Below are 12,500 nucleotides of genomic sequence, written 5' to 3'. Positions count from 1 at the left end.
GGAACGTGGTCTTTAGGGACGAGACTGTCCTTGGGAACGTGGTCTTTAGGGACGAGACTGTCCTTGGGAACGTGGTCTTTAGGGACGAGACTGTCCTTGGGAACGTGGTCTTTAGGGACGAGACTGTCCTTGGGAACGTGGTCTTTAGGGACGAGACTGTCCTTGGGAACGTGGTCTTTAGGGACGAGACTGTCCTTGGGAACGTGGTCTTTAGGGACGAGACTGTCCTTGGGAACGTGGTCTTTAGGGACGAGACTGTCCTTGGGAACGTGGTCTTTAGGGACGAGACTGTCCTTGGGAACGTGGTCTTTAGGGACGAGACTGTCCTTGGGAACGTGGTCTTTAGGGACGAGACTGTCCTTGGGAACGTGGTCTTTAGGGACGAGACTGTCCTTGGGAACGTGGTCTTTAGGGACGAGACTGTCCTTGGGAACGTGGTCTTTAGGGACGAGACTGTCCTTGTCCTTGTGAAAGTTCCCTTTAGGGACGATCAGCCTCTCCAGCTGTACCTCACAGTGTACATTCAGACATCTCTGCACCACCCTGAGAAGTTCCTCACCGGTCCGGCTGATCGACGCGACCCTTCCCAGAGTCCGAACGCTGTCGTTGACCGCACGGTCTACAGACCGCCCTTCGTTCGCCGACCCCGCGTCTCCTCTAGACGGTCTCGATCACCGCCGGCTAAACCGCCCTTCGTTCGCCGACCCGCGTCTCCTCTAGACGGATCTCTGATCACCGCACGGTCTCAGACCGCCCTTCGTTCGCCGACCCGCGTCTCCTCTAGACGGATCTCTATACCCCTCGCTGTAGACGGATCTCTGATCACCGAGTGGTCGACGGACCCGCCGTCGTAGCGTGACCTCGTAGGGTCGACGCAGGACGAATAGGTGGCGTCGCGGTGCAGTTTGTACTCTCTCTCTAGCCGTACGACACAGCGCCGCGTCAGACATCTCTCCTTCACTACCTCGGCCAGCCAATCCCGTCCCGCCGTCGTCGCCGACACAAAATGGCTGCCGTCCTCAGTTTCCTCCCCGGCCGTGCCTGAGCCAGTCCGCTCACAGGCAACCGCGGAGAACAGGCTCAGGCTCAGCTGCTCACCGACGCCATCTTGGATCGCCGAGTCTCCATTCCGGCTCCTGTTACTCCTCACGCTGGTTGATCCTTCGCAGTTTCCTACCTCTGGTCCCACTTCCCGGCACAGGGACGACAGCTGGCGTTGCCCAGGACGTGGATCTGCGAGCGAGGCAGACGGAGAGGGACGGAGCGGGTCCTCTGGAACGGCCAGCTCCTCCCGGGCGGCGCTCAGAGAGATGACGTCGCTGGCGGAGGGAGAGATGGGAGGACGGAGGGAACGTGAGCTAGGGGTGGAGGAGAAGAGAGGTTTCCTGTGGCAGGGTCCCGAGGGGCGCTCGGGCGAATCATTCAGAGAGATATCTCGCAGGAAACCGTAACCGTTGGTTACTACTCCGCTGTTCCCCGGGTCGGCCAACGAGCTGTCAGCGTTGGCCAGGGCACGGCGGCGCCCCTGTTTGGCACGGCAAGGGAAGGCACGCTGGACCACTCCCCCTTCTTCTCTTCCATCATGGACGAAGTCATCAGAGGAGTTTGAGCTGAGCTGGGCCAGCAGGACCTGGGAAGACCAGAGACACACACACAGAGAGAGACACACAGAGACACAGAGACACACACACACAGAGACACAGAGAGACACAGAGACACACACAGAGAGAGACACAGAGAGACACAGAGACACACACACACAGAGACACAGAGAGACACAGAGACACACACAGAGAGAGACACACAGAGAGACACAGAGAGACAGAGACACACACACAGAGAGACACAGAGAGACACACAGAGAGACACACAGAGAGAGACACAGAGACACACACACACAGAGACACAGAGAGACACAGAGACACACACAGAGAGAGACACACAGAGAGACAGAGACACACACACAGAGAGACACAGAGAGAGACACACAGAGAGACACACAGAGAGAGACACAGAGAGACACAGAGAGACACACAGAGACACAGAGACACACAGAGAGACAGAGACACACACAGAGAGACACACAGAGAGACAGAGACACACACAGAGAGAGACACAGAGAGACACAGAGACACACACAGAGAGACAGACAGGGGTTAGGATCTCTCAGGGGACACGATGTAGCTCACAATTTATGACCAGAGTCACTATGGAGAAGGATAGGAACGGGGGAGTGAAAGTAGGATGGAGAGGATAGGAACGGGGGAGTGAAGGTGGGATGGAGAGGATTGGAACGGGGAGTGAAGGTGGGATGGAGAGGATAGGAACGGGGAGTGAAGGTGGGATGGAGAGGATAGGAACGGGGAGTGAAGGTGGGATGGAGAGGATTGGAACGGGGGAGTGAAGGTGGGATGGAGAGGATAGGAACGGGGGAGTGAAAGTAGGATGGAGAGGATAGGAACGGGGGAGTGAAGGTGGGATGGAGAGGATTGGAACGGGGGAGTGAAGGTGGGATGGAGAGGATAGGAACGGGGGAGTGAAGGTGGGATGGAGAGGATAGGAACGGGGGAGTGAAGGTGGGATGGAGAGGATTGGAACGGGGGAGTGAAGGTGGGATGGAGAGGATAGGAACGGGGAGTGAAAGTAGGATGGAGAGGATAGGAACGGGGGAGTGAAGGTGGGATGGAGAGGATAGGAACGGGGAGTGAAAGTAGGATGGAGAGGATTGGAACGGGGTAGTGAAGGTAGGATGGAGAGGATTGGAACGGGGTAGTGAAGGTAGGATGGAGTGGATTGGAACGGGGTAGTGAAGGTAGGACAGAGAGGATTGGAACGGGGAGTGAAGGTAGGACGGAGAGGATTGGAACGGGGTAGTGAAGTTGGAACGGGGTAGTGAAGGTAGGACAGAGAGGATTGGAACGGGGAAGCGGGTAGTGAAAGTAGGATGGAGAGGATAGGAACGGGGTAGTGAAGGTAGGATGGAGAGGAACGGGGAGTGAAGGTAGGATGGAGAGGATTGGAACGGGGAGTGAAGATGGAACGGGGGAGTGAAGGTAGGATGGAGAGGAAACGGGTAGTGAAGGTAGGATGGAGTGGATTGGAACGGGGTAGTGAAGGTAGGATGGAGAGGATTGGAACGGGGTAGTGAAGGTAGGACGGAGAGGATTGGAACGGGGTAGTGAAGGTAGGATGGAGTGGATTGGAACGGGGTAGTGAAGGTAGGACAGAGAGGATTGGAACGGGGTAGTGAAGGTAGGACAGAGAGGATTGGAACGGGGTAGTGAAGGTAGGATGGAGAGGATTGGAACGGGGTAGTGAAGGTAGGATGGAGTGGATTGGAACGGGGTAGTGAAGGTAGGATGGAGTGGATTGGAACGGGGAGTGAAGGTAGGACAGAGAGGATTGGAACGGGGTAGTGAAGGTAGGATGGAGAGGATTGGAACGGGGTAGTGAAGGTAGGATGGAGTGGATTGGAACGGGGTAGTGAAGGTAGGATGGAGTGGATTGGAACGGGGGAGTGAAGGTAGGACAGAGAGGATTGGAACGGGGTAGTGAAGGTAGGATGGAGTGGATTGGAACGGGGTAGTGAAGGTAGGACAGAGAGGATTGGAACGGGGGAGTGAAGGTAGGACAGAGAGGATTGGAACGGGGTAGTGAAGGTAGGATGGAGAGGATTGGAACGGGGTAGTGAAGGTAGGATGGAGTGGATTGGAACGGGGTAGTGAAGGTGGGAAACGGGGTAGTGAAGTTGGAACGGGGGAGTGAAGGTAGGATGGAGAGGATTGGAACGGGGCCTCGGGGGGAGTGAAGGTAGGATGGAGAGGCTTGGAACGGGGTAGTGAAGGTGGAACGGGGGAGTGAAGGTAGGACAGAGAGGATTGGAACGGGGACTCGGGGGAGTGAAGGTAGGATGGAGAGGATTGGAACGGGGTAGTGAAGGTAGGACGGAGAGGATTGGAACGGGGTAGTGAAGTTGGAACGGGGTAGTGAAGGTAGGACAGAGAGGATTGGAACGGGGTAGTGAAAGTAGGATGGAGAGGATTGGAACGGGGGAGTGAAGGTAGGATGGAGTGGATTGGAACGGGGTAGTGAAGGTAGGACAGAGAGGATTGGAACGGGGTAGTGAAGGTAGGACAGAGAGGATTGGAACGGGGTAGTGAAGGTAGGACAGAGAGGATTGGAACGGGGTAGTGAAGGTAGGACAGAGAGGATTGGAACGGGGTAGTGAAGGTAGGATGGAGAGGATTGGAACGGGGGAGTGAAGGTGGGATGGAGAGGATAGGAACGGGGGAGTGAAGGTAGGATGGAGAGGATAGGAACGGGGGAGAGAAGGTAGGACGGAGAGGATTGGAACGGGGTAGTGAAGGTGGGATGGAGAGGATAGGAACGGGGTAGTGAAGGTAGGACGGAGAGGATTGGAACGGGACCTCGGGGGGAGTGAAGGTAGGACGGAGAGGATTGGAACGGGGTAGTGAAGGTAGGATGGAGAGGATTGGAACGGGACCTCGGGGGGAGTGAAGGTAGGACGGAGAGGAACGGGGGAGTGAAGGTAGGACGGAGAGGATTGGAACGGGGGCGTACTCTGAGTTTCCTCTTGGGGGCTTTGTGTTTGGCGGTTGTTGCTCCCCTACGATGCGTCACAAACTTCCCTGGAGTCGGACTGAGAGAGAGAGAGAGGGGGGAGAGAGAGAGAGACAGGGAGAGAGAGAGGGGGTAGAGAGAGAGAGAGACAGGGAGAGAGAGACAGGGAGAGAGAGAGAGGGAGAGGGGGGTAGAGAGAGAGAGAGACAGGGAGAGAGAGAGGGGGTAGAGAGAGAGAGAGACAGACAGGGAGAGAGAGACAGGGAGAGAGAGAGAGAGAGAGAGGGGGGGTAGAGAGAGAGAGGGAGAGAGAGACAGGGAGAGAGAGAGGGGGGTAGAGAGAGAGAGACAGGGAGTGAGAGACAGGGAGAGAGAGAGAGAGAGAGAGAGGGGGGGTAGAGAGAGAGAGAGGGAGAGGGGGGAGAGAGAGAGACGGGTAGAGAGAGAGACAGGGGTAGAGAGAGAGGGGGGGGGTAGAGAGAGAGAGAGAGGGAGAGAGAGAGGGGGGGTAGAGAGAGAGAGAGACAGGGAGAGAGAGACAGGGAGAGAGAGACAGGGAGAGAGAGAGAGAGAGAGAGAGAGGGGTAGAGAGAGAGAGAGGGAGAGGGGGGAGAGAGAGAGACGGGTAGAGAGAGAGACAGGGGTAGAGAGAGAGGGGGGGGGTAGAGAGAGAGAGAGAGAGACAGGGAGAGAGATACAGGGAGAGAGAGACAGAGAAGACCTCTATATAAAAATGTCCATTCATTGATGTAGAACAACTCTGTTGTATAGTGAGTCTATTGAAACCTGATTGGTTGACTGTTAGAGGAGGCGGGTAGCCTAGTGGTTAGAGGAGGAGGCAGGTAGCCTAGTGGTTAGAGGAGGCAGGTAGCCTAGTGGTTAGAGGAGGAGGCAGGTAGCCTAGTGGTTAGAGGAGGCAGGTAGCCTAGTGGTTAGAGGAGGCAGGTAGCCTAGTGGTTAGAGGAGGAGGCAGGTAGCCTGGTGGTTAGAGGAGGAGGCGGGTAGCCTAGTGGTTAGAGGAGGAGGCAGGTAGCCTAGTGGTTAGAGGAGGCAGGTAGCCTAGTGGTTAGAGGAGGAGGCAGGTAGCCTAGTGGTTAGAGGAGGAGGCAGGTAGCCTAGTGGTTAGAGGAGGAGGCGGGTAGCCTAGTGGTTAGAGGAGGCAGGTAGCCTAGTGGTTAGAGGAGGCAGGTAGCCTAGTGGTTAGAGGAGGAGGCAGGTAGCCTAGTGGTTAGAGGAGGAGGCAGGTAGCCCTAGTGGTTAGAGGAGGAGGCAGGTAGCCTAGTGGATAGAGGAGGTGGGTAGCCTAGTGGTTAGAGGAGGAGGCAGGTAGCCTAGTGGTTAGAGGAGGCAGGTAGCCTAGTGGTTAGAGGAGGAGGCAGGTAGCCTAGTGGTTAGAGGAGGAGGCAGGTAGCCTAGTGGTTAGAGGAGGAGGCAGGTAGCCTAGTGGTTAGAGGAGGAGGCAGGTAGCCTAGTGGTTAGAGGAGGAGGCAGGTAGCCTAGTGGTTAGAGGAGGAGGCAGGTAGCCTAGTGGTTAGAGGAGGAGGCAGGTAGCCTAGTGGTTAGAGGAGGTGGGTAGCCTAGTGGTTAGAGGAGGAGGCAGGTAGCCTAGTGGTTAGAGGGAGGCAGGTAGCCTAGTGGTTAGAGGAGGCAGGTAGCCTAGTGGTTAGAGGAGGAGGCAGGTAGCCTAGTGGTTAGAGGAGGCGGGTAGCCTAGTGGTTAGAGGAGGAGGCAGGTAGCCTGGTGGTTAGGGAGGAGGCAGGTAGCCTAGTGGATAGAGGAGGAGGCAGGTAGCCTAGTGATTAGAGGAGGAGGCAGGTAACCTAGTGGTTAGAGGAGGAGGCAGGTAGCCTAGTGGTTAGAGGAGGAGGCAGGTAGCCTAGTGGTTAGAGGAGGAGGCAGGTAGCCTAGTGGTTAGAGGAGGAGGCAGGTAGCCTAGTGGTTAGAGGAGGAGGCGGGTAGCCTAGTGGTTAGAGGAGGAGGCAGGTAGCCTAGTGGTTAGAGGAGGAGGCAGGTAGCCTAGTGGTTAGAGGAGGAGGCAGGTAGCCTAGTGGTTAGAGGAGGAGGCAGGTAGCCTAGTGGTTAGAGGAGGAGGCAGGTAGCCTAGTGGTTAGAGGAGGAGGCAGGTAGCCTAGTGGTTAGAGGAGGAGGCAGGTAGCCTAGTGGTTAGAGGAGGAGGCAGGTAGCCTAGTGGTTAGAGGAGGAGGCGGGTAGCCTAGTGGTTAGAGGAGGCAGGTAGCCTAGTGGTTAGAGGAGGAGGCGGGTAGCCTAGTGGTTAGAGGAGGAGGCAGGTAGCCTAGTGGTTAGAGGAGGCAGGTAGCCTAGTGGTTAGAGGAGGCAGGTAGCCTAGTGGTTAGAGGAGGAGGCAGGTAGCCTAGTGGTTAGAGGAGGCGGGTAGCCTAGTGGTTAGAGGAGGAGGCAGGTAGCCTGGTGGTTAGAGGAGGCAGGTAGCCTAGTGGATAGAGGAGGAGGCAGGTAGCCTAGTGGTTAGAGGAGGAGGCAGGTAACCTAGTGGTTAGAGGAGGAGGCAGGTAGCCTAGTGGTTAGAGGAGGAGGCAGGTAGCCTAGTGGTTAGAGGAGGAGGCAGGTAGCCTAGTGGTTAGAGGAGGAGGCAGGTAGCCTAGTGGTTAGAGGAGGAGGCGGGTAGCCTAGTGGTTAGAGGAGGAGGCAGGTAGCCTAGTGGTTAGAGGAGGAGGCAGGTAGCCTAGTGGTTAGAGGAGGAGGCAGGTAGCCTAGTGGTTAGAGGAGGAGGCGGGTAGCCTAGTGGTTAGAGGAGGCAGGTAGCCTAGTGGTTAGAGGAGGAGGCAGGTAGCCTAGTGGTTAGAGGAGGAGGCAGGTAGCCTAGTGGTTAGAGGAGGAGGCAGGTAGCCTAGTGGTTAGAGGAGGAGGCAGGTAGCCTAGTGGTTAGAGGAGGAGGCAGGTAGCCTAGTGGTTAGAGGAGGAGGCAGGTAGCCTAGTGGTTAGAGGAGGAGGCAGGTAGCCTAGTGGTTAGAGGAGGAGGCAGGTAGCCTAGTGGTTAGAGGAGGCAGGTAGCCTAGTGGTTAGAGGAGGAGGCAGGTAGCCTAGTGGTTAGAGGAGGAGGCAGGTAGCCTAGTGGTTAGAGGAGGAGGCAGGTAGCCTAGTGGTTAGAGGAGGCAGGTAGCCTAGTGGTTAGAGGAGGCAGGTAGCCTAGTGGTTAGAGGAGGCAGGTAGCCTAGTGGTTAGAGGAGGCAGGTAGCCTAGTGGTTAGAGGAGGCAGGTAGCCTAGTGGTTAGAGGAGGCAGGTAGCCTAGTGGTTAGAGGAGGCAGGTAGCCTAGTGGTTAGAGGAGGAGGCAGGCAGCCTAGTGGTTAGAGGAGGAGGCAGGTAGCCTAGTGGTTAGAGGAGGCAGGTAGCCTAGTGGTTAGAGGAGGCAGGTAGCCTAGTGGTTAGAGGAGGCAGGTAGCCTAGTGGTTAGAGGAGGCAGCTAGCCTAGTGGTTAGAGGAGGCAGCTAGCCTAGTGGTTAGAGGAGGAGGCAGCTAGCCTAGTGGTTAGAGGAGGCGGGTAGCCTAGTGGTTAGAGGAGGCAGGTAGCCTAGTGGTTAGAGGAGGCAGGTAGCCTAGTGGTTAGAGGAGGCAGGTAGCCTAGTGGTTAGAGGAGGCAGGTAGCCTAGTGGTTAGAGGAGGAGGCAGGTAGCCTGGTGGTTAGAGGAGGCAGGTAGCCTAGTGGTTAGAGGAGGAGGCAGGTAGCCTGGTGGTTAGAGGAGGCAGGTAGCCTAGTGGTTAGAGGAGGCAGGTAGCCTAGTGGTTAGAGAGTTGGGCCAGTAACTGAAGGTGAAAATCTGTCATTCTGCCCCTGATTCTTAACTGACTTGCCTAGTTAAATGAAGGTTAAATAAAGGTTAAATTAATAAAACATGTAAAAGTCTGTGTGCATGTTGAAGGTTAAATAAAGGTTACATGAAGGTTACATTAATAAAACATGTAAAAATCTGACTGTGTGTGTGTTGAAGGTTAAATGAAGGTTAAATAAAGGTTAAATGAAGGTTACATTAATAAAACATGTAAAAATCTGACTGTTTTTGTGTTGAAGGTTAAATGAAGGTTAAATAAAGGTTAAATGAAGGTTACATTAATAAAAGATGTAAAAGTCTGACTGTGTGTGTGTCTTGTCTCTAGCTGTGGAGCGTTTAGGGTTGGGTTGGCTGGTGGTCGTTGACTCTTCATCACTCTCACTGGTGCTCACGATACGCTGGGCCTTTCTACCAGTACGCCTCAACAATGACTTCCTGAAACACACACACACACACACACACACACACACACACACACACACACACACACACACACACACACACACACACACACACACACACACACACACACACACACACACACACACACACACACACACACACACACAGATACAGATAGACATTTGAAGACCAGAAAGGTAATGCCACTAGTCTGACCTGTCTGCGTTGTTGCTCTGCTGCTGGGTGTGAGGAGGAGGAGGAGGAGGAGGGACAATGAAGATGTTCTCTTCGTCACTGTCCTTCTCTCTCAGACAGGACAGGGCATTGGACTTAGCTAGTCGCGTCGCTCTACTGCCATCTGCTGTACTTGTCTTTCTCCCTCTGGAACAGGGGAAGGGGGGCCGGGAGGAGAGGAAGAGGATGTTTTCGTACCAGTGCAGAAGAAAGGAAGATGGGTCACAGTTGAGATGGTGAGATAAAGAGAGAGAGAGAGAAGCACATAGAAGAAGCAAAGTGAGAGCAAAGTCAGAGCAAAGTGACCATATAACTGCAGAGAAGACCATAGAAGAAGAAACACAGAGAGAGCAGAGAAGAAGACACACAGAGAGAGCAGAGAAGAAGACACACAGAGAGAGCAGAGAAGACCATAGAAGAAGAAACACAGAGAGAGCAGGGAAGACCATAGAAGAAGAAACACAGAGCAGAGAAGACCATAGAAGAAGACATACTAGGAGAGCAGGGAAGACCATAGAAGAAGAAACACAGAGAAGACCATAGAAGAAGAAACACAAAGAGAGCAGGGAAGACCATAGAAGAAGAAACACAGAGAGAGCAGAGAAGACCTAGAAGAAGACATACAGATAGCAGAGAAGACCATAGAAGAAGACATGCAGAGAGAGCAGAGAAGACCATAGAAGAAGACATGCAGAGAGAGCAGAGAAGACCATAGAAGAAGACATACTAGGAGAGCAGGGAAGACCATAGAAGAAGAAACACAGAGAAGACCATAGAAGAAGAAACACAGAGAAGACCATAGAAGAAGAAACACAGCGAGAGCAGAGAAGACCATAGAAGAAGACATACAGATAGCAGAGAAGACCATAGAAGAAGACACACAGAGAGCTAGAATTCCAATCACTGTTACAGACATTTAGACTATAGTAGTGGTTCTAGAAGCAAATCCAGGAGAAGCTAAACCCGCCACCTGATTCAGCGAGCTAATCTATCTAGGCCCTGGTCTGCTGAGCAGGAACGGAGAAAAAGCCTTCACGCCCAGATCACTAGTTCTTCAGGAGCACAAGGTCACACTTACCTCTTGGCCGGGGGTTTGGGGTTGGAGGGCTCAGCAATGGAGAGGTCAGAGGAAGAGGTGGTGTCGAAAACCTGTTTTCGGTTGTCAGGGGAGATCCAGGCCTCCAACTTCCGTTTCTGTTTGCCGTAGGTCTTCATGAACAACGGTTGGCCTGCTCGGTTCATCTTTACTCAGGTCAGTTTCACCAACAAGAAGATCGGGAACCGACTGTCAAATGATAAATAACGGTGACCGGGGCGTATTCGTTACGTGTACCGTTGTACCGTTTAAGAACCAAACTGAGCAAAAAAAAAAAACGAGGGTTTCTATTGGACAAATTCAGGTAGGTCCCTCCCTGTTTCGTTCCATGTGCTTCCGTTTAATAAACGTTTTAAAACAGAATTGGCATAATGAATACGCCCCAGTTGACATATTAGGACTAAACGTTACTTAAGCTTATCCTATATCCGTTTTTCTCAATTCATGTAACGTTAGCTAGCGACAACAAAACAACATATGGGGGAGGGAAAAAAACGGACTCTTTTTACATTCAGTGATTTGTTTTTTTTACTATGACTAGTCAGCTTAACTATACCTAAAATAGTCTCCCCATAGATATCCATCGGTATAATTGACTTTTTTGGTGTGTGTTGTTGTTGACAGAGTAACGTTACAATGTTTATTTCCCACCGTTACAGCTAACTAGGTTAGCGTCCCAAAAAACATAAAATACTCACCAAACTCAAACATTAAACGTCCCCTCCGTCTGTATCCGTTATCACACCTTTTTATTTATTTAATTTTTTAGCTAACGTTAGTTGATTTAGTTACGGGATGAAATATAAGTATTTTATTCCGTTTTTAAACAACAGACAGAACAACGATAAGAGTACCGCTCCCCCGGTTCAAACGAAACGACGCCTTCTCATTGGTCGAAACTCCACCGGATGTGCGTCGCCTGTCGGAACCGGAAAATGCACCGAAAACTTGATGTGGAAAATATAAATATATATTACTAATATACATTTTCACGACATAATAATAATAAAAAAACAAAAATAAATACCTATATATGTCAATATAAAATCGAATATGTCATTTTAATAGTCTTTGTATTTCAAATCATGTTTTTATTTTCAAGCAGAATCGTTGTCACTCCTTCCGTAAGGTTGTACTGTAACCAAGGAAACCACCAGGTCAGTTTGCGGAAGTTATAGCGGATGTAGCGAAATTCAACAGTGCAGTAATAACTAACAATACAAAACAATACACGCAAAAATTCCCCATAAAATAAAAATAAACAAATTACATTAATAAATATAGAAATATTAGGACGAGCAATGTCAGAGTTCAGAATATAAACATATACCTATGTATATGATGGTGTGACTAGACAGTAGTTATATAGGATGGTGTGTATAGACAGTATAGACAGTAGTTATATAGGATGGTGTGTATAGACAGTAGTTATATAGGATGGTGTGTATAGACAGTAGTTATATAGGATGGTGTGTATAGACAGTAGTTATATAGGATGGTGTGTATAGACAGTAGTTATATAGGATGGTGTGTATAAACAGTATAGACAGTAGTTATATAGGATGGTGTGTATAGACAGTATAGACAGTAGTTATATAGGATGGTGTGTATAGACAGTAGTTATATAGGATGGTGTGTATAGACAGTAGTTATACAGGATGGACCAGGACTAGAATACAGTATATACATATGAAGTGGACAGCAGTAGTCATATAGGATGAACCATGACTACAATACAGTATATACATATGAAGTGAGTAAAACAGTATGATTAAACATGATCTGTGTGTGTGTGTGTGTGTGTGTGTGTGTGTGTGTGTGTGTGTGTGTGTGTGTGTGTGTGCAGAGTAACAAATCATGAATGATAAAAGTATGATATTTGTTCAAAGTTTACATTTTCACGTTGAAGGAGTCACTTTTCAAAGACGGGTAAAAAAAAAATGTTTTAAAAATCGTTTATTTATGTCCCGAGTGAAGATGTGTTGTCTTCAGGTGACAGGCTGCAGGTCTGTCCAGGGGGCGTGTCCGGCTGGAGCCAGGGGGGCGTGTCTGGCTGGAGCCAGGGGGCGTGTCCGGCTGGAGCCAGGGGGGCGTGTCCGGCTGGAGCCAGGGGTGGAGCAGCATCTCCTCCAGAGTGGGCCGTCCTCGGGGTCGCTTCGCCAGACACCTCCTCAACAGATCCACACAGTCTGGAGAACAAAGGAGGGAGAACAAGGAAGGGTTAATCTGTCTGTCTGTCTGTCTGTCTGTCTGTCTGTCTGTCTGTCTGTCGTCTGTCTGTCTGTCTGTCTGTCTGTCTGTCTGTCTGTCTGTCTGTCTGTCTGTCTGTCTGTCTCGTCTGTCTGTCTGTCTCGTCTGTCTGTCTGTCTGTGTATTCCT

General features: G+C 51.7%; 2 protein-coding genes across 2 annotated transcripts in view; both read right to left on the bottom strand.

Annotated features, from left to right (window-relative positions):
• Positions 1-11,036, bottom strand: part of LOC106592653 (uncharacterized) — an 11,744-nt gene extending 708 nt beyond the window's left edge. The window contains exons 1-6 of the mRNA XM_045711201.1: positions 10,820-11,036; positions 10,104-10,310; positions 9,008-9,172; positions 4,582-4,660; positions 774-1,630; positions 1-666 (exon numbers count right to left, since the gene is read on the bottom strand). The exon at positions 1-666 is cut by the window's left edge and continues 262 nt beyond it. Of these exons, the coding sequence (XP_045567157.1) occupies positions 1-666; positions 774-1,630; positions 4,582-4,660; positions 9,008-9,172; positions 10,104-10,267 (1,931 nt within the window). The 5' untranslated portion in view covers positions 10,268-10,310; positions 10,820-11,036. The remainder of the gene's footprint in view (positions 667-773; positions 1,631-4,581; positions 4,661-9,007; positions 9,173-10,103; positions 10,311-10,819) is intronic.
• Positions 11,037-12,077: 1,041 nt separating this feature from the next.
• The window catches only part of LOC106591254 (serine/threonine-protein kinase pim-2), a 12,992-nt gene continuing 12,569 nt past the window's right edge, over positions 12,078-12,500 (bottom strand). Inside the window, exon 7 of the mRNA XM_045711200.1 lies at positions 12,078-12,310. Coding sequence (XP_045567156.1) covers positions 12,078-12,310 — 233 coding nt within the window. The remainder of the gene's footprint in view (positions 12,311-12,500) is intronic.

Source organism: Salmo salar, unplaced genomic scaffold (genome assembly GCF_905237065.1).
Source record: "Salmo salar unplaced genomic scaffold, Ssal_v3.1, whole genome shotgun sequence".
In the NCBI taxonomy this organism is placed as follows: Eukaryota; Metazoa; Chordata; class Actinopteri; order Salmoniformes; family Salmonidae; genus Salmo; species Salmo salar.
Note: the sequence above shows the minus strand (reverse complement) of the source record. Positions and strands in the feature narration are given on the sequence as shown.